At 41.1% G+C, this 22519-nt stretch overlaps 1 protein-coding gene across 1 annotated transcript in view; it reads right to left on the minus strand.

Annotated features, from left to right (window-relative positions):
• Positions 1–22519, minus strand: part of Veph1 (ventricular zone expressed PH domain containing 1) — a 205886-nt gene that overhangs the window by 171141 nt on the left and 12226 nt on the right. Inside the window, exons 3-4 of the mRNA XM_036189338.1 lie at positions 15348–15563; positions 4530–4704 (exon numbers count right to left, since the gene is read on the minus strand). Coding sequence (XP_036045231.1) covers positions 4530–4704; positions 15348–15563 — 391 coding nt within the window. The remainder of the gene's footprint in view (positions 1–4529; positions 4705–15347; positions 15564–22519) is intronic.

A 22519-nucleotide genomic window follows, 5' to 3' on the forward strand; every position in this document is an offset into this window, starting at 1 on the left:
CAGGGTCAACCTTTGAACTGGTGTTTTGACGAAAGAGTGGCACCAACCAAGGAATTTATAGTTGACAAAGACCTCGGAAGAAATGCAAACACATTGAAATGCAAGAAACATATTTTGTAAGCCTTGCCCTGGAAAAGCATTGAGCTGAATCCCATGGGGGAAAAAACAGTAAATAGTTTAAAATGTAAGTACTATGTGAAGCTTAAAAGATTGACTTAAAACCAAGAACACAGAAGAAATTGCTGAATATACTAAAATAACTAGCCTGCGTGTGTGTGTGTGTGTGTGTGTGTGTGTGTGTGTTTAAAAAAGAAAACCTTTGAAGATGTAGTGGTTGAGATCAGTAGAAATAAAGATATGACTGTGTGGCTGGCTGACTAAAAGAAACAACTTCAATTTAAGGTTGCATTAAGCTTCTAAACAGAGAGACATCCATTTAGTCCTTATGGAGACAGCTTAGACTATTATGATTATGATCAGCAATGAGCTATACACTGCCCAGTGCTGACAAGAAAACAAGAGAGAATTCAAGAGGGCAGGCCACATGGAAGGGACCAGAGGACATCTTGCAAAGTGACTCAGAATTAAGTCATCTTTGGCTGAGTCAGTGAACTAGCAGGGAACCTGCTTGTTATGACTGGAGAAGAAAACAAGGGTACAGACATGAGACATGAGAAGTGATGCTCCATCTTTGAAAGCTCATCACACCAAAGAGACCCAAGAGGAAGGCTTTAGCCAAAAATGAAAGGCCACAAGGAAAGAACATCTAATTCATCTTAAGAACCAAATACTCCATAAAGATGTAGGTTTACACAAGAAACAGTGGGTCTCCTGGCACTAAAATACTCAAATATAGGCAGGCTGAAATAATTGTTACCACCACCATCTTAGCTAATATCCATCGAGAACAAACTAAGCTGTGGTGTTATGCCATTGTCTGAACATCTCAATTTACACAAGAAGAAACCAGTGCTCAGAAAAATACAGGCACAACCAAGATTCAGTGGAAAAAATACAATCACAACCAATATTCAATGAAGCTGGGATTCAACAGCAGAGGTAGCTTTGAGGTGAAATGGCCAGGGTTTAATTCTAGTTAGCTGCTTGTGTATAAAATGGCATGGTGGGCATTTGTGGCTTCCACACAGCCTCTGTTCATCCACACAGCAGCCTGCCCCATTTTCTGGGATCCACTCCTCCCTAACTCTCCACTCATGTGGGTTTGCTGCAGTCCATTGCCAGCTCCTTTTCTGAGGTCACTCATGATCTTAGCAGACAACTGATAGACAGTATCTACCTGCAATGATGATGTGTCAGTTCAGAAACAGTCAGGTTGCCAGAGTTGGATCGAACACAGAAAATCAGATTGGATATGGACTCTGTGCAATTGGTGTTCACAGTGATGTGAGCTGGGCACGCTGTGGGACGTAAAAGCAAAGCAATACAGCAGAAGATGCTTAGCCACAGCTTTCAGAGTCACCAATGAGGCCCACGCCATGAACCTTTCACGTGCCAATAGAGTGGCTCCTCTTCTTCACCCTCCTCTTCTTTTCTTCCCTCTTTCTCTTTCTTCCCCTTCTTCTTCTTCTTCCTTTTCCTTTCTCTCTTCTTCCTCCTTCTCCTCTTTTCACCTTCCTCTTCCTCTGTCTCCTCTTTTTTCTCCCTCTCTCTGTTTCTCCTCCTCCTTCTCCCTTTCCTTTCTCCTCTATTTTCCCCTTCTTCTTTATCTTCTTCTTTCTCCTCCTTTTCTTTCTCCTCTCCACTAAGCCATTTATACCAAGGGTTTTGTTTTTGTTTTTGTTTTTTGTTTTGTTTTGTTTTGTTTTGTTTTGTTTTTTTGTTACTTAAAGTGTTACTGCCCAGGAAATGGATAATAGGATTTCTGTTTTGCAGTTCTCACAATAATGCTGATCTAGTTTGCTCAAATGCATTAACACAACGTTTGACGTGAAAATTGTCTGACTTTATTATTATAAAGTCACTGTACAGATGTATGTATCGTCATTGAACAGATGACCACTAACCTTTTTGTAAGAGTAGACGTCCAGGAGAATGAAGATTGGGATACTATAGATCAAAGACGATAGTCCCAGATCAAAGGCAACAGCCTAAAGATTAGGATACTTCAGATCAAAGAAGACGATGACAGATCAAAGACAACAGTAACGGTGGCAACACTACACGCAATGAAGAGAGACCCCCAAGGAGCTCACTAAAGCTGCTCACAGGGAGCATCAAATGGAGACTTGCAGAGCAAAGAACTCACTACTCAAAATCCCTTTTGCTCTGCAACTCACATGAACAGTGGATGGAGCTTTATAGTCCTGTCAGCCCTCAAAATCAAAACCCTGGAATATGCAGCCCCATCCATTCATAGGTCAAGTTACTATTGATTCTCTGGCAATTTTCAGAGTGCCAGATCAAATAAACCAAATTATTTGTTTATTTCAAATGCTTGCAGTGCACTTGTAGTTGATTTTGTGTTTCCAAGATCTCTTTGTTATTGAAATAACATTTAAAAAGCCTTAAAAGTATGAGCTAAGCTCCTGGCAGCCTGAAAGAGAGAATTCATAAATCTGTTGCTCACAAGTCTACTTCCCATAGTTTTTAAATGCCTGGTGTGTTTGTAGTTTTTATAATTTTTTAAAAAAAGTTTTCAAGGTGGTAAAAATAAAAGCATAATTGCTTTTCTGGACTTGCATCAAATTCAATTACATGGGAAGTAAAATTAGCAATTTGATCCTGAAGCCAAAGAAAATTAGGAATAAAACCACTGACTAATATTACTAATGGCCAATCTTTGCGAAGAAGCACAGGCTGAGCGACACACTTCACCATCCCTGGTGGTCAGACATATCTGGGCATCTGGCAGACAGTGGGATAGCCTGGCCAGGAGTCTTTGGTGACATGGAGGAGCCTCCTTACAAGAGTGTCTGATACTTGAGCTTGAGGTGAGGACAAAACCTTCCTCCTTGGCAGGCAGTAGGCATTCCAAGAATGCTAGAGGGAGTAGGGTGAAGTGGGGTGTGGGAGAAGATAGGGTGGGATAGGGGCTATGCATGGATGGACAGTTAATTTCAGATTTCAGGAAAGGGAGTACTCCCCCCCCCCTCAGCCTCAGCAATGGGGATTTAACCTCTTGCCTTGTTCATCTGGGTCTACCACTGAGCCACATATCTGGAAGAGTGTGCTCCCTATCTTACTGCAAACCAGCAAAGCAGCATAGTACCTGAAATCAGCAACTGTCTACAAAAGTGTAACCAAGGTGTAACACCAGGGAGAATGATTGCTGTTCTGCCGCCAGAGGCTGCCACGTGGACTCATGGCTCCTGAAGCTTCCTTCAGGTGAGGAACTGCATGAGGGCAGAGGCCAGCATTCTGGCAGGGCAGCATGGAGCCTCCACATGGCCCCTGTTGGGAACAGTCATGAGGAGAATGCTACCACAGTGTACTAAGCTAAGAAGCCTGGTCAAAAGGACATAGACTGTGGGCTGGCCTGGGTACACTGGGCACAGAGCACATTTAGGACGTTCTTGGAGACTCCAAGAAACCCTCGGACTAAGAGCACAGGAGCACTTTGCAAAAGTTGAGCCTGTCCGGTCTGAATAAATCTATGGGCAGCAATGCCTGTGGACTTCATGCATTTTTATCAGTGAGGAATGGGAATATCTGGATGCATACCAAGTCATTTGATATACTGTCCTCTGACCTGAAATACCTTAAAAAAAAGAAAGAAAGAGAGAGAGAGAGAGAGAGAAAGGAAGGAAGGAAGAAAACAAGGTTTCAGATAGATAAGACCCACCCCCCTAAAAAAGGACATATTATGTGTGAATTAGTTTGAACTCCTTTATTAAAATGATATAATAACAAAGATGTCCTTATTTATTTATTTTGGTAGTATTTAATGCACTTGTAAATTAGTTTCAAGTCATATTTGAGTTAGAGAGGTCATCATATGTCTTCCTGTGTATTTTATCTTTTGTTTTGATTTTTTTTTTTTGGACAAGACTTCACTATGTAGCTCCAGCTGTCCTAGAACTCATTATATAGAGGAGGTGATCCTCACAAAGATGCCCCTGCCTCTGCCTCCCAGGTTGAGATTAAAGGCATGTGCCACCAAACCCGGCTCTGTGTATTTTATGCAACCAAGGATACTTCTTAATTTCAAAAATGAAAAGAAAGACTGTTTTTAAATCAACCACGGAGATCCCTGTTGCAGAATGAGCTCTCCACAGCAGGAATTGGACACTTTGACAGGAATCATGGGCTACACAGCTTTCTGGACTGAGAATCACAGGACTGTCAGGAAGCTCATACTTTCTTATTGACTCTACGTACTTTATTTTCCAGGTAAAGAAACATACTCAACTGGCCCAGGAGACATTATGGCAAGATCGCAAGTCAACCATCAGCAGAGGACAAAAAAAAATCTCACTCACCCCTTTGTGTACTAGGCCTCACTCACAGGGGCCATGAGCAATTCACTGAGTTTCTTTTAAACACATCCCAGCTCAGTTCTTGAACTGTACCTTGGAGTATGCTCTTTATTATCCCTTCGATGTGATCAGCCAGGAGATCGGCCTTGGTGATGGCAGCCAGGGATAGGTAGTTGGACATGTTCCTACACAGCTCCTTGTTACCTCTGTGGAGGAATTTCACTGCAATGGGGACGGCTAAGACCATCACAGGAGTCCGGTTGTAATTCTGAGGAAATATGAGAAGGCAACAAACATTCGTTATTCATTCATCTCAAAAGTATTTGCTGGGCTCCTCAAGTGCAGCTGTGGAAACACAGGTCCTGCTCTGTTTACACAGCATGCGGCCCCCTTGGTCACATAGGAAGATTAGGGGCAGCTGACAGCATTCACCGGAGGTTCAACCTGTGAGGTGCAGGTTGCTAAGCAGCACCCATCTAGCTTGGAGGGGTCAAGAAAGACTTCTAGAGGAATGGGTGCCTTAGCTGGGACTGAAGGGATGGGTTAGGGTAGCTGGGTGATGGTGAGGTAAAGACTGGAGAAGGAAAAGCCATTGTGGAGGTGCAGAGGTGAGGGAGAACGTGGTCTCCTAGGGAGCTGTGGGTAACTCAGTGTGGCTGTAGTGTTCTGCAGGGAAATCAGCAGTGGTAAGGCCAATGGACCTGGGTATATACAAGGAGGCTGAAGAGTTGGGAATTAACCTGAGGGCAGACAGGGGTCAAGGGGAGGGACAGAGCATCAGATTTACATTTGAGAAAAACAACCGAAGGAATGTTGACAAGCTTGATGTCTGTTGTAGTAGAATATTATTTTAAGGTGTGTTACTTTTGTTTATGTTACATTTGTTTAACTCTGTGAAGCTGTGTTACTGTGCCTGGGTAAAACACCTGATGGTCTAATAAAGAACTGGCCAATAGCAAGACATGAGAAAGGATAGGCGGGGCTGACTGGCGGAGAGAATATGTAGAGGGAGAACTCTGGGAGGAAAGGGGTCTAAGATCTAGGAGCCAGAGAAGGAGGAGGACTCCAGGGAACAGCCACCCAGCTATACAGCAAGCCATGGAGTAAGAGTAAGATTTACGAAAGTTAGAGAATGGGAAAAACCCAGATGCAAAAGATAGACGGGTCAATTTAAGGAAAGCTGGCTAGAAACTAAGCCAAGCTAAGGCTGGGCATTCATAAGTAAGAATAAGCCTCCATGTGTGATTTATTTGGGAGCTGGGTTGCAGGCCCCCCCAAAAGAGCCAAACAACAATCTACAACAGTTTGTCTTTTAGAATCAATCAAGAAGATGTGATACATGCATACATGAATACTATTTGCTCATAAGAAAGAATGAAATTATATCATTTTCAACAACATGAATGGAAGTGGAGAGCACTGTAAGGTATAGTTAGCTAGATGTGGACATAGAAATATTACACGTTCACACAGTGCAGTTAAAACGGTGAGTGAGTTCACATAGATAGATGAACTCATCACTTCAGTCCCAGCTAAGGCCTCCATTCCTCTAGAAGTCTTTCTTGACACCCTCTGGCTGGAAGAGGACTGAAGATCTGATAATGGGTACCAAAAACATTTGTATAGGACAAGCGCTAATATTTAAAGCTTGTCAGGACAAATGACAGAAATACTAGTGGTCTTGACATCATTGCACATTACAAGTAATGATTGAAACACAGTACACTCTGTCAGTTAAAAATGCTAACATTTTAGTTAATGATATTCAAAAGAAAAAATAAATATAAGGCTAAAACCTGAAGGCATTTTAGATTCTGAAATAATTCTCTTATTTATTCTGTGACTCATAACAAATGCTGCCAAGGCACTTAGATAATTAGGAGATCATTATAGATAAATTGTATGTATTCACAACCACCATCCCTACCACACAGACTGACTATGGGCAGAACTGTTTACATGCAATGTGTTTGGGAGCTGACTTCATATTGCTATATCATTATAAATAAAAGGGGTTGCTTTTCCCTGTGTGAAATATACTAGTTATTCCATCCATGGGTGGCACTTTCTACTACTTCTAACAATTTTATGCTTATGGTAGGTCCTTAGTAAACATGATAGACTGAATAACAAGTGAATACATGTAATTAGGCTAAGTTATGGCCATCACCTATCACCCACATAAAAAGCTGAACATGGTGGCAGGTTCCTGTAATCCCAGCACTGGGAAAGCAGACACGGGAGGATTCCCAGGGCTTGCTACCTGATAGTCTTGTCAAATTGGTGAGTTTCATGGTCAGTGAGAGACCTCGTCTCAATAAATAAGAGCGGGCTGGAGAGACGGCTCAGTGGTTAAGAGCACCGGCTGCTCTTCCCGTGGCCCTGAGTTCAATTCCCAGCAACCACATGGTGGCTCACAACCATCTGTAATGAGATCTGACACACAGGTAGAACACTGTATACATAATAAATACATAAATCTTAAAAAAGCAAATAAATAAAAAAGAGCACAGCAACAGAGGAAGACACCCAGTATCACCCTCTGTCCACATGCAGACACATACACAGACATACAGACACACAGACACACACAAACATGCACACATGCATATAGCACACATACACAGGCAGGGAGTAGGGAGGAAGAAAGAAGATAATGTGGATACGTGGTGATGGCTGTCACTGCAAACACAATGTGTTGGGAAGGGCATGTGACAGAAAACAGACTCTGGAGTCTACTCGGGTCTTTGTCACCCTCTAGATGGCTGAGATGTTACCCAACTCTCCAGATCGTTTGTAACAGTGACTGTCATCACATTTTCCCAGTGAGCAGTCTCTGATAAGTAGGTCTCAGGGTAGACACAATATCAACTGACTGGCACAAGAAGACTCTCCAGGCTGCTTAAGGATCAATGACCTTGGAGAGAAGGTCAAATAATGACTACACTCTAAATAGGGCATATACTGAGTAACTGTTGAGGTTACGACAATGTCTAGGTTACTACAAGGATCAGATTATGGTCATTGAAGGGAAGCCTGGAGCGGTGGGCAAGGGTGATGGGATAGAAACTTCTACCTCTCCAACAGTAAATGGGTTTTCCTTTTAATTTAGTAATCGGTTTCTGGGTTTCTGCTGGGGATAGCCACATGATTGCAGACAGCATTTTCCACTTTCTTTGCAATCAGATGTGGCCACATGCAAAGCTTTAGACAATGAGACAAGGAAGGCTTAATGTGTTCAACCTTTTGGCTACTATTAGCATGATGTGACTTGGCTTTTTAATTCATTTTTCCCTTTAAATCTAGTTGGAACAAGGATCCACTAACAAGGACTGAAGTGGTGGTTTAGGACCATGAGTTAGAAACTGTGTGTAGTTCAGAGAAAAGAGAAGCCTCCATATCAGCCCTGGACTGACACTTCTGAATTGTCTGATGAGAGATAAAAATGCCCTGTGTAGTTTAACTGACTGTTCTTTGGGGGCTTTTGCTATGGCAGCTGAGCTTGCATCCTGACTAGAAAAGTGCTAAGGCTGGGTCTTCATTTTTGAAGCATTCTTAGTAGCTTAAAGGGAATGTTATATCCTTAGATGGTATGGAATATAACAAACCCTATAATAAAGACCAAAGAAGGAACATGAGGCCAAGATTGCCACTGATAAACAGCATCTCTGAGCAACATCACAATATCTTAGATATAAGGTGATTAAGTCAAAAAGGACACTTAATAGGAGAAAACAGTGTCTTGACCACTACCATTATGGCAACCAAAACAAAAATAAATTGCCTATCTAATAGTAAAAAATAAAGAAAAGGTGAGAAAAGAACATATTCAATGTCCCCAGTGGCTTTGGGTCAGTGAGAAGTTCCTCAAATCTAACTAAAACATTACCATAAAAAAAGGAATATAAAGTGGATAAGGACTTCTAACTCAGTGATATTCTAAGAGAATAAAAAGATAATCCAAAGGACACGTATTTGTGATCCATTTATTCAAACAGGGCTAACCATTACTAGAATATATACATACAAACAAACTTGGAATCAGTAAGAAGAAGACATACAGCCAAAGGAGAAAAGGGACAAAAGGTTTGAACAGATGCCTCACCAGTAGGAATATAGAAGCTGACTGAACACATGAAAATTTGCTCACTTCTATCACAATTAATTTTGGTCTGGGGCTAAATTACAAGGCATCATCAAGATATGAACTCTTTTCTGAAAGAGGCAAAGCTCTCACATTCAGTTTTCAGTTAGTTTCTGAGTGGATTAAAACCTGGTGTAAGTACAGGTCTGAACATTCCGTGCCTATCCAGATGCCATCTATTTTAGGGTTTTGTGAATGACCATGACATGTAGCTGTGGGTCCAAGACAGTCAACAGTACACAATGACAGTGCCAGTGCCCAATGAGCCAGCTGTTCACACTGAGTATGTGAATCAAGTAAAGGAAAAGTTAGGGGGTAGCTAAGACACTCAGTGAGTTGGGAGCAATAACTCTGGAACACTCTGAGTCCATAAAACTTCCTAAAGTGACAGAAAATGGTATTGTGATGGTTTCCTTTACACCTCCAGACCTCAGACTCACTAAACCTTGCCCAGTGTCTTGCTTTCCTTATTTTGGATATTTCACATTAACTCCTCCTTCAGGAGTTTTTCAGTTCTTCTATTGATGGTATTTCTACCCTTGGTCTCAAGAGTGATTAAGTGACTCAGCCTAGCAGAGAGCCACGTTTCCCTGGTTCAAATAATGGCTCAAGAATAAGCCTTGAACAAATTTCATTAAGGAGTTTTCAGAGGACTCTGTGATTGTGATTTTCCTACTGGAGTCAAGGTACTAACAGTTTATGGGTGTCACTATCACGTGACCTCAGTAGGCAGGAGAGAACCTGAATGAAACTTGAGGAAATACAGGGTCAGAGAGGCAAGCTGGAAGAAATCAGGTCCTCTTAACATTTGAGTTCCATGTGCCTAGCCCATCTCCATTCCTAAATATTTCAAAACAAGCCAATTAAATATATTTTGCTTAAGTACTCCTATTTTCCTAGTCACTAGGAACAAACAAACAAACACGCACACAAACAAAATGGCTAATGTGTTTTAACTCATTCCTGTATTCCATCGATTTTCCATATACAGAGTCAAGACCATGGTCTGCCTTGAGAATTCTCTGATGGCTTATCTGATTATCTTGGTCTGCCTTCCCCACCTTCTGGCAAGTATATATGGGCCTGATTGGACTGGCCATTGCTGATGTAGTAAGTCATGAAGCCTCCCTTCTTCCCAGGCCCAGTACTCATCCACATAGAATTGCTTGGATCTACTGAGGCCAACTCACACCAAGGGATGTCTAGAAGGCTGACACATAATAGTGAAGCCAAGGGACTCATCTACAGCAGGAGACTTTTTTTTTTTTTTTTTGGGTCAGATCAAAAGTCCCTCTCACATTATCAAGGTACCAGAGGCCAGGCCAGAAACCAGTTTCCTGAGATCAGGTGAGCTCAAAGAGATACTGAAATGTATCCCATCAAGACCACAGTAGAACCTGGTTAAAATAGCACACGTATTCTACAATCATCTGTGATGACCAGAACATTTCATCCATCAAATTCAGTCTCTAACACCTGCTCTGATTAACACTTGAGTATGCATGTCAAAATAGTGATCCATCTTCCTTTTGCTAATACACTCTTCAGGATGTGGTGTTCAGCAAGGTTTTTACTTTTCTCAGTGATGCTATATTGTTGCTTCTCTGGATTCACATTCACGTTACTTCTGTCATAGCACCGGATGCTACCCTAGCCCCCAGTCTGTCCTGGGCTGTGTTCATAGCCATCCAATCTCTCCATTACATGGAGGCTTCTGACTGTGGTGGTATTATGTTCCCCAAAATATTGTGCATCCCCAATAAACTTATCTGGGGTCAGAGAACGGAACAGCCACAATATTAAACAGAGGTTAGGTAATGGTAGCACACGCCTTTAATCCTAGCATTCCAGAGGCAGAAATCCCTCTGGATCTCTGTGAGTTCAAGGCCACATTGGAAACATCCAGAAATGGTGACACACACCTTTAATCCCAAGAAGTGAGCCTTTAATCCCAGGGAGTGGTGGCAGACAAAGGAAAGATATATAAGGCATGAAGACCAGAAACTAGAAGCATTTGGCTGGTTAAGCTTTTAGGCTTTGGAGCAGCAGTTCAGCTGAGATTCATTTGGATAAGACTCAGAGGCTTCCAGTCTGAGAAAACAGGATCAGCTGAGGAACTGGCGAGGTGAGGTAGCTGTAGCTTGTTCTGCTTCTCTGATCTTCCAGCATTCACCCCAATAACTGGCCTCAGGTTTGATTTTGTTAATAAGACTCTTTAAGATTCCTGCTACATCTGACAGTTAAACTTGTCTCTACAACAACTGGTCAAAGCCCTAACATTGAGAACTTTCCAAAAAAGAACTTCATGTCAAAGGGACTTTTGCCACATGGAGTCTTTTGCCAAGAATAACTTGAAAGTAGAAAGGTACATGTCTTCTATTGGAGGAATAGATCTTCAGGCACTTTTAAATTTTTTGTTATTTATTTATTTTAGATGGGAGTCTCACTATGTAGCTCTGGCTGGCCTTGAACTCACTACATAGACCAGGCTGACCTCAAACTCACATAGATTTGCCTGCCTCTGCCTCCTCAGTGCTGGGATTAAAGGTGTGCACTGTGGTCTCAAGCATATGTATGTGTAATGTATAAAAACCAAAGGGGGTGGCAGCAGGAGGGGCCTGCTCACTGTGAGCACACGACAAACACAAGGAGGGATCAGATGAATGGAACATTCTTTCCTGTGTTCAGCTCAGGAGTGAGCTAGCCCTTGGCAAGAGCACTGAAAGAATAGGCCTTCTGACCCAATCAGACCGTATTCTTTTTAGAACGGTTCTGGATGCCTCTGACGTGTGGATCCAACACAAAATCCTCCCCTCAAGTGTATAATGTCATCACTAAAAATCAAAAGCAAAATGAACTCTGACAAACTCGATTTTTTGTCTTCTCCCCATGTGTATCATTTGGAAATCTCTCAAATGAAACAAAAAGTAAAACATTAAGCAAAAAGCAAAGAAATCATCTAAATTCTGAGCGGTTACCACCAAAGGCACTCCATCTCAAAACAGTGTCTAGACAGCCTCTACCATATCAAAAGCCACAAGCCCTGCTGAGGACAACAGGATGTGAGTAAGGGGCTGGAAGCCAGGATGACATGGACAAAGAAGAATCCCAGGCACCTAACAGATAACAAACAACTTCACCCCAGCGGCTGAGCTTCATTTCAAAGGCACTCTAATGCAGTAGATTTGGGCCCAGCAAGTCATTTTTATCTTTAGAGTTATTTGGATCACAGGGCTGCTAATGGGACGCAGGCAGAGAAAGTCCTGTGGTCACCATTCTACAACAAATAAACCACTTTAACAGCAGCTGATAATGCCACAGCCTATGACGGAGTTTGGCCCTCAGCACAGATGTGAGCAGGCTGGTGTGAATATTATCTTCCAAGTTCAGAGCTCAGGGAACAAATGGAGGGCACTGCAGTATGGCAATTAACCTACTCCTGTGGACTGCTACACCTCACTGGAGCCTTGAAACAAGAGGGCCTTGTTCCACGATGCCAAGGATTCCATTTCTCAACTTGATTAGCACCATTTGAGCTCTTGGTAGAGATTTTCCTTTTGAAAATGTACTCTGGGAACCTTTCTGAGTGTTTTAGAACTGGAAAGAATAAAGCAAAGCAGAAGAGATATAGATCCTGGGTGACAGCAACAGAGAGGCCTTCTGTCCCCAGGGATTGAATTCAACTGGAGCCATAGAAAAGCAACAATCTCAAGAGATGTTCAGCTTCACTTATTAAAATAGGGCTCCAACTTCATCAAACAGACAGACTGCTTGATTCTTACCAGTATAGCTATCTAGAAATCTAATTGACACAGTCATCTGGTTTTCTCAGTGGGTTCTTGAAAGGTGAGAAGGGAGCAGGCCTGTTTGTTGATTTGTCCCCATGCTTCACATTTCATCCTCCTGTTCAAGGACTATGTCCAGAAGCCCACTGGAGAGAAGCCTAGTTGCTAAGGAAACCACAGGATCGTTACTGCTCCTGAGCCCATATATTACTTCATTCAGTAAATGCTACTGAGCACCTACTGTTTGCCAAGTGCTATTTAGGTGCCAGGACTACCTCCATGAAAAAAAGCAAACATAATTTGGGGAGAGTAGAGACAGGCAAACAATCACCAATGGTTGTAATTACTGAATTACAGCTTGTTGTAAAGAGTCGAATGCTGGGTTGGGTGATGGCCTAGTGGATAAAGCACTTGCCACATAAATATGAGGATCCTAGTTAGGGGCCCCCTAAACCCACAGGAAAGCTAGGTAGGTGTGGTGGCTTGCCTCTTACCCTAGCACTTGGAGGTGTAGACAGGGGCAAGCTGGTTAGCTCTGGTTTCATCAAGAGATCCTGACTCAATAAAGTGAAGCACAATGAAGGAAGATGATACCCAATGTCAACCACAGTGAAGGAAGATACCCAAAGTCAACCACAATGAAAGAAGATACTCAAAGTCAACCACAATGAAGGAAGATACCCAATGTCAACCACAATGAAAGAAGATACACAAAGTCAACTACAATGAAGGAAGATACCCAAAGTCAACCACAGTGAAGGAAGATACCCAATGTCAACTACAAGGAAGGAAGATACCCAATATCAACCACAATGAAGGAAGATACCCAATGTCAACCACAACGAAGGAAGATACCCAAAGTCAACTACTAGCCTTTGCATACACACGAAACACACACAGGCAAAATAACAATAAAAAGAGAGTGATATCCTGCAGATGATAGTATCAGCAGGCGTTAATGATCACATGGTATTGCCTATATCCCAAATGTTTTTATTATTTTATTTTATTTACTATCTGGTCATTTTTTTTTCATCACAACAAAACCACAAGGCAATTACTCCTCTAATCTGTACTTTATAGATGAAGCAATAAAGACACAAAAGTGTGAATTTGTCCAAGATCACCCTACAGGTAAATAATAGAGAGGGGATTGCTTGCTGAGCAAACTTCTAACTTTAAACAACCAGTTTCCCCCATAAGAATTCTGAAGGAAATATGCCATCCGAGGTCCTTTCACTCAAAGCTTTCACACAGTGTTGACTGAGGAAGCCTACACAAGCAGTGTGCGTGCAATCAAGGAAGCTAGATATTAGGTCCTTTTACAACAGGAAAACATATGCTTCCTGATTCGTGGATTACTTCTAGTCCCTTTTAGACCCCTTGTCAGCCATCTTGGATTATTTCCCTCTTCATAGGCTCTCCCACAGCGGTAACTGCGGTGAGACAGTAGATATCACAAAGCTGATTAACATATGACATCGGGTCTCCTAAACAAGGTGGTTGAGGAAAAGTGACTCATATGATGAGGTTAATTAAAATCAGGTATTTGTAGCATGAATCTTAAATGGTCTTATTAATAAAAACAAACCTGAAGCCAGGTATTGGGGTGAATGCTGGAAGATCAGAGTAGCAGAACAAGCCACAATCTCACCTCACCAATTCCTCAACTGATCCTGTTTCCTCAGACTGAGTCCTCATCCAAATGCTACTCACAGCCTGAAAGCTTAACCAGCTCTAGTTCCTCATCCTCACGCCTTAAATACCTTTCTGCCATCACTTCCTGGGATTAAAAGCGCTTGTTACCATGCCTGGCTGGTTCCAGTGTGGCTTTGAACTCACAGAGATCCTGATGGATCTCTGCCTCTGGAATGCTAGGATTAAAGGCATGTGCTACTACTGCCTAAACCTATGTTTCATATTATGGCTGTTCTGTTCTCTGACCCCCAGATAAGTTTATTGGGGTGCACAATATTCTGGGGAACACAATGCTACCATAGGTATTAGCTCTGAGACGTCTGTCAGTTCTCTGGAGTTTCATTTTAGTGTATCAACTATGCCGATAGTTATAATACCCTGTGCCACATTTCACCTCACTGCCCTCTCCAAGTCTGTATTTGTTTTAGACAGCAGAATGTCTTGTGTATCTTTCATTTCAGGCTTTCTCTAGGAGATGGGCAACAACTGAATCCATACAGTAACTTGGTCAGAGGAAGCTCCTAGCCCTGGGTAAGTTGTGGTTTGAATTAGGTGCTCCACATCGTGTCGACAGCACATATAGAAAGCTTTGTGATGAAGGTCCTTCTTCATGTTCATCCACCATCACCAGTCTGTAGTGTGAGATTTTAACCTTTTTGTGTCCTAGTTGGAGTTAGCCAGAAACTTCTTCCTAGTGGCCTACGAGGCTGTGGATTTGTTTGCTAGCTACAGATCACCATGTTTACTGATCACTGACTGACTGAACTGCAATTGTCATAGGTAAAGCACTTCACATGCCATGTCACCTCCATGTCTCATCGTACCAAATGGTGGGCATTGCTACCTTTGATTTACAAAGGGCAAAGAGACTTAAAGACATGGGTTTGCCAATGTCTTATGTGTAGAACAGATGGGTAGTCACAGTACATAGGGAAATAAAATGAGTTAGTCAGGCTGGGGAGATGGCTCAGTAGACAGAAGCGTTTACTGTACAAGCATGAGGGCCCAGGTTCAAACCTCTAGCATCCACATATAAAGCTGAGCATGGCTGAATGTGCCTGCAATGCTGTGAATTCTTTATCATATAGCTCACACACAGCAGGGACTCAGTAGGATTTTCTCAGTTTATTACTTAGCATCCTGCTGGTTTAATCTATCAGTGGTTTATGGTGTCTTTTTACAGTATCTAAGAGGCACACAAAATTGCCTCTCAGTTCAGAGGCATCATGTTCACATAAGCTGCCAACACAGTATCGAATCGCCTGCTGTCACACAGTGGCATACCTGCAAGATGCAGCTCATGATGTCAGATGCGATTTTTGCATGTGGAGTATCTTCATCTTTCCCTGCAGGTCTCAGGTTGTGTTCCAAGCAGGAATCCCACAGTCCCACCAGGGCCCTGGCATGCTTTTCAATAGATTCCGTCTCTCTGATGGCTGTTGTGATCCTTGTGATACAGATTTCAACCACTGCCTGGTCATTATTATTAGTTTGGTAATCCTATTTAGAAAGAAAACCTTTGAGTTAATAAGCAGTCTAAGAGGTTAGTTGCCCTTAAAAGGAAGCAGTAATGAGTCATTTTGAAAATGCCATGTGTCGGTCACCATGTGCTGAGGAGCAAGGCTGTAAAGCCCTTTACAGTTGGCCTTCCTCTTGTGGAAGAGACAGAACATACACCCAAGCACCTGCTGTCACTAACAAAAGGGAAGGTGACAGCTGGCCAGAGGAGCGGGATCATTAGTGTGCAAGCAGGTGACTCTTCAGGCCATTTCAGTTTCAAGTCCATACAAGATTAGAAGTTACGTCTTTTCATAGTGATGTTTTAGTCATACTGCTTTATAATTTTCCCTTATCAGCTCTTTTTCAGAATCCAGTAGAACACAGTGTTTCATTTCTTCCCTTTCAACTCAAATAAGTAACAAACCCAGGTTAGCTTTCCCCACCCAAATTTCCTTCCATCTCTCTGTCTTAATTACCTTCCAAATATGTCATCATCTTTACTAAGAAAAAAATATGATCCCTTACAAATTTTAAATGTGAAAAAACAAACATACAACAAAAATGCTTATTGCTTTGAGTTGGAAAGTGTGTCTGACTGAACACCACATTGGGAGTCTCACAGAATGGGAGACTGTAAGTAGACAAGCATTCAGATGCCTGCACCATCCCACTCAGTTGGCCAACTGGGAGTTCTCACTTGTAACATTATTTTTTACTAGTGTTATAATAGGGGCAATAAACATCTCGAACCTGTGATTACCTGTAGCCCAGATTTCTTTTTCCACAAGAGTAATTTTCTGAGGCAAAAGACAGGAATAATTTTGAGGCTCCTACTATATGCCATTAAACTACCTTCCAGAAAGATCTCACTAATTTAAACTTCCATTGTCTGGGTGAAAATATAATCTCTTCATCATGCTTTTGCAGGAACCAAAGCATCTTTAATTTTTGCTAATTTGATCAGTGGAAAACAGTATCTCATTACTGGTTGGCGTAGGCACTTTCTTAAATCAAAGCGAGAATGCCTCTTCATGTGTTTATTGGCCATTTGTGTTTCCTCCATTGGGAACTGGGCAATGAGTGTTAAATCTATTTTTCCTAAGCTGACTTCATTTTCTTTGTTTTCCTCCTTTGGAAGAATATTTTCTCCTACTAAGGATATTAAGGCAACATTTGAGTTATAAATCTGTTCATGCTTCATCACTCCTTTTCAAAATTGCTGTTTATTAACAGACTAAGAGTTTTAGACAGTTAAATCAATCAAGCTTTTTGAGTTTTGTGATTTTTTTTTCCTGTTGTGGAATAAACTTTTGTACACTGTGAAGATGTGTCACTCTGGTTGGTTTAATAAAAAGCTGGACAGCCAATTTTTAGAACCGTAATACAAAAAATCTGCCAAATACAAATGGACTGGACATTGTAAATGTAATTCTTATCTGATAATTGTTCTTATTGTATATAGTTTTACTGTGTTAGAGTTAAAACCTTTCCTTTTTATTTAAACAAAAGGGGGGAATGTTATGGAATAATCTTTTTGCAAACAGTGAAGATGTATCACTCTGGTTGGTTTAATAAAAAGCTGAACAGCCAATAACTAGGTAGGATTTTTGTGGCAGAAAGAACATGGGAAGAAGAATGTGGGGTTGCCAGCCAGATGCAGAGAAAGCAGATGTGCAGGAGGAGAGCTAATAGCCACAAGCCACATGTAAACTAATAAAAATGGGTTAATTTAAGTTATAAGAACTAGTTAGAAACAGCCTAAGCTATTGGCCAAGCTTTTATTATTTATAATAAGTCTCTGTGTCATGATTCGGGAGCTGGCTGGTAGGACAGAAAAATCCACCTACAATTTTCCTTCTAAAATTAGAAACTTAAACCATTTAAACTTTTAGATTTAAATATTTTTAAAGTTTTTTTTTTTTTCCATTTTATGTGTACGGGTATTCCACATGCGTATACACCCATACAACACATAAATGCCTGAAGAGGACAAAGAAGGTATCAGATCCCCTAGAGTTATAGATGGTTATGATCTGCCACATCGGGGCTGGAATCCAAACCTCAGTTTGGAAGAACTGAGTGCTCTTAACCACTGAGCCATTAATTAAATTGATTTCCATTAATTTAAAAGACAAGGCATAGACTCGGTACAAAAGATGTAGAAAACAAGCTGACGGGGCAGAGCCGAGCCCCATAAGCCCTTTTAACCCTGTTCCTCAACCCCAGTTCCCTCCCCAGTGGAGACGTGTCCCCCAGTGCCTTGTGTTTTACAATGGCATCTCAGCGTCTCAGAAATCATTCACCTTCTTTGTGTGTGAATTCTTTCACTGCATTTCAAACGTGATTTTTAATTTTATGTGTGTGAATGTTTTGCCTGCATGTATGTCTGCACAGCACTTCTGTGCCTGGTGCTCATGGAGGCGAGAGGAGGGCGCTGAGCGGGTTCTCTAGAACTAGAGTCAAGCATGGTTGTGGGCTACCCCATGGGTGCTGGAACTGACCTGGGTCTTCAGAAAAGGCAGCCAGTGCTCTCAACTTGGCTCCATCCCCCACAAAATGTACATAGACAGATTGTCAGAATTATAGGATAGTGGATTAAGTTTGGTGGATATAAAATCACTAAGAAAAAAAATGTATGAAGGGTCGGTGAGATGGCTAAGCGGGAAAGCGCTTACTGACCAATGATCTGAGTTCGTCCCTGGACTCATGGAAAGTGGAAGGAGAGAATGGATTATAAAAAGTTGTTCTCTGACTTTCACACCTATGCTCACTCCTACCACATCCGTCATACATACAACACGAACAAATAAAGTAATTGTGTTACATTCACCTGAAAAAAGTAAAGATTTTTTTTTTTTTTTTAAAAAGAATGTCATCTTTAGCTTGTCTTACCAGGCCTACACAGTAAGGGACAAGCTGCGTTCTGGAATGCTCCATGTACAGCATGCATAAGTAACAAAGAATCAGTGTAACAACCGAAAAGAACGTTAAAGCCCTTGAAAGAAAAAAAAAGAAAACAAGCCAGGTGTGGTGCCGCACACCTGTAATCCTACAACCTGAGAGGCTGGGACAACAGGATCTAGTTCAAGTCTACTTGGACTCCACAGACAGTGCTCGGCCAGCCTCACTCTGTAAAGTAGGACCATCTCAATACCCCTCCCTACAACAAAGGAGAAAGAGAGAGTAGATCTAGAAACGGCACTTACTTATACAGACCCGAGTGGTACCTACCACACGGACACATGAAAAATAGTTGCCCTCACTAGTAATGAGTTACTGATCTGATTAGCACTTGCATACTGCTTCACTAGACTTATTTAGGTCAAAACTAAGTTTTAACATCTGACAGGTGCAGGACCTGATGAAGAGAGCAGCCGGAGCCTTTACACACCCTTCACATTAGAAAGCGATTTGGTGCATGTTATAATACCGGAAGTCCAAGGATCTCTAAATGCAGTCGTTTTACTTTATACTGAGACCTGTAAAATGCATATTTGCCAAAATAATCAACAACAAGAATGTTTGTAGCACGATTTAAGTAGTGAAAGTCGATCAAAAATGAGAATGGATAAATAAATAGTGGTATGTTCATATACTGGAACATTACATCCCCTAAATGCATGAAACTACACGTGCCATGCTAGATAAATTAAAATAGTATCAAAGCTATGATAGCATTTATACGAAATTTAAAACCTTTTCTAGTTTTTATATACTTCTAAGGTTCTTGGTATAAAGAAAAACAACTGTTTTTAGAGATCTGTGCGTTTCAGATATTATGAGACACACCAAATAACTGGAAAATTTTTCTAGTTGTTAAGCATTATATAAAAGTGTAATATAATAACTTACATAAAAGTTATTTTCTACTAATAATTTTTGAGTCATGCATTTCTAATCCAGAAGTTAAACAATCCATGACTGAATGCCATAGTCCAGCTACAGGTTAACTTAAGGGTCTAAGGGAGGGCAATTGTACTGGAAAGAAATATGCAAACATTTCTATTGTGCCAAGCTTCCTTCCTTCCTTCCTTCCTCCCTCCCTCCCTCCCTCCCTCCCTCCCTCCCTTCCTTCCCTTTTTCTTTCTTTATGACTTTGTTATTTCTTTTTAAAAATACAACATTCTATCAACTCTTTTAGAATTTCATACAATGTATTTTGACCATATTCACTTCCTATTTTTCCCTCAATTCCTGTCAGATCCATTTTCACCTCTTCACCAGCTTTCAACTTTGTGTCCTCATTTTTTTTGTCTTTTTAATAACTTCATATTGAAGGCTGGAAAGTTGGCTCAGTGGTTAAGAGCACTTGTTCTATTGCAGAGGACCCAATTTCAATTCCCAGTACTCATACGGTGGCTCACAAGCCTCTAGAATTGAGTCTCAGGTATCCAATGCCTTCTTCATTTTTATTTTTCATTCATTCATTCATTCATTCATTTATTTATTTATTTATTTATTTATTTATTTGCTTTTTGAGACAGGTTTCTCTGTGTAGTTTTGATGCCTGTCCTAGATCTCACTCTGTAGCCCAGGCTGGCCTCAAACTCACAGAGATCCACCTGGCTCTGCCTCCCGAGTGCTGGGATTAAAGGCATGCACCACCACTGCCCTGCCCAATGCCTTCTTCTTACCTCTAAAGTCACCAGGCATGCATGTGTTATACATACATGCCAGCAACACACTCACACACATAAAAAATAAAATAAATAAATGCTGCTCCTCAACTAGGGGCAGGGGCTTATAAACTCCTCCCTCTTTCATCCTGGAATGTTGACTGGCTTGATCTTGCACAGGTCTTGGGCAGCAACCACGGCTGCTGGGAATTCATGAGTTCAGGAGCCTGTCATGTCCACAAGACTCTGTTTTTCTCTCAATCTTCCTGACCTTTGGGTCTTACAATCATCCCTCTTCTCTTCCTGAGCCCTGTGGAGTATGGGGTGGGATGATACAGAGGTACCATTTTGTAGGTGTCTAATATTTTAGATGAAGTAATACTGTTTGCCCAATTTGTTTCACTGTTTTAAAATATCCAAGAGAACTGGAAGGTGGGTTGGGCATGGAGTAAGAGTGTACTGAAAAGTTGATGATTGGATAAAGAGATGATCTCACTTGAAGTTATCTGGAAGAAAGCTAAGTTAATAAGAAAGAAAACTATTGATAAAAGTAGTCCAAAAAGGATTTGGAATAAAAAGCCAAAATTAAACACATTTTTGGGGACTTAGTGAGAAATTCCAATGAGGAGTTCAAAGCAAAGCAGGAAGCAAAATGTTTAATAACAATGTGCTGATAGGTAGGGAAAGTGGCCACAAACTGGGGACTAAAATCTAGTAAGGGCTGATTATTTTGCATGTAACTCTGGGGGAAAGAATCTAGGCTTGCCTGACAAATGTTCTGATTCTACAAAGCTTAGAGTGATGACTAAATGTATTTGACAGAATCATGATGTCTAAGGGACAGGATTTCTCAGCATAATGATCTAAACATAAGAATGTGCTTGCAGTGGTTTAAATGTAATGTAAACCATTTAAAAAATGACATGGCTGTAAGATTTGATCCACCCCAGAAGTCTTAGAATGTCCCAGGATAAATGTGGGAAATGAGTGTTATTGCTATTAAAATGGTAGTTTAGAAGCAGAGCACTTTATCTGATGAACATTAGCAATGGCTCTGGGCAACTGGCCCAAGGACAAAAACAATGATAAATTGCAATAATAAATTAAGATGACCCCAAGCAAGGGGATCCAGAGTGTTGAGAACGTGGGTAGTGCTTGGAGCTACAATGAAGTATTCTCTGAGAACTTGGATACAAGATTTCTCTTTGAGAATTGTGGAATATTAGTTTAAGATGTATTACATTCATTTACGCTGTGGACCATTTGTTTAATGATGCAAAGATGTGTTGCATTCTTTTATGTTGCATTAGTTTAACTCTGTGAAGCTGTGTTACTTTGCCTGCTGAAAACACCGGATTGGTCCAATAAAGAGCTGAACGGCCAACAGTTAGGCAGAAAAGAGGCGTAGGTGGGGCTGCCAGGCAGAGAGAATAAATAGGAGAAATCTAGGAAGAAGAGCAAGAGGAGCAAGCGAGGAGTGAGAAAAAGAGAAGGACAGGAGGATGCCAGGGCCCAGCCATACAGCCAGCCATGGAGTAAAAAGGAAAGTTATATAGAGTAAATAAAGGTAAAAAGCCCAGAGACAAAGACATAGTTAAAGAGAAATGAGATAATTTAAGTTGAAAAGCTGGCTAGAAACAAGCCAAGCTAAGGCCCGACATTCATAAGTAAGAATAAGTCTCCATGTATTTATTTGGGAGCTGGATGTCAGACCCCAAAGAGTAAAACAAAACAAAAAGAAACAAACAGAAAACCTAACTATAGAGAGTGAAATCAATGAATTCTACTTGTATGGATGGGATTAGCCAGCTCAAGGGCCTCAGTAGAAACAGTCTGTAAGAGATTGCACAGGTGAGTTGGAACTGAGGCTTGACTTATGACTGCAATAGGGAGGGTGGAATATAATCAATAACATTTCCTCTCCAAAAGTCAGAGCAGAGACTTGGTCAGAACAACAGGAGACATAAAAATTCTGATACATATGAGTTATCATTTTTATTATAAATAGATAAATTATTGTAACTTACATCAAAATTGTATTTATATAGCATAATTTGTATAGCTTTCCCCACATACTGACAAACTGCATTTTGCGGATCACAGATTTAAGAGTTTTATGTAGGATGTCAGGAGGTACAATCTTTCCCTGACACAGACACCTTCCTTATCCTGGAAAACCCACAGATATTAAAGAGAAGCCACAGGTATGGAAAGAGAAGCCATAGGTGAGACCTGACAATTGTTTTTCAACGGTTTAAAGTTTTTCTCTTAGGAACTGAGGCTGGAACTTAATGGCTAAAAACAGAGACTAGAACAAAAAATGAGTAAAATGTTTGAGGA

This window comes from Onychomys torridus, chromosome 6 (assembly GCF_903995425.1).
Source record: "Onychomys torridus chromosome 6, mOncTor1.1, whole genome shotgun sequence".
Lineage (NCBI taxonomy): Eukaryota > Metazoa > Chordata > Mammalia > Rodentia > Cricetidae > Onychomys > Onychomys torridus.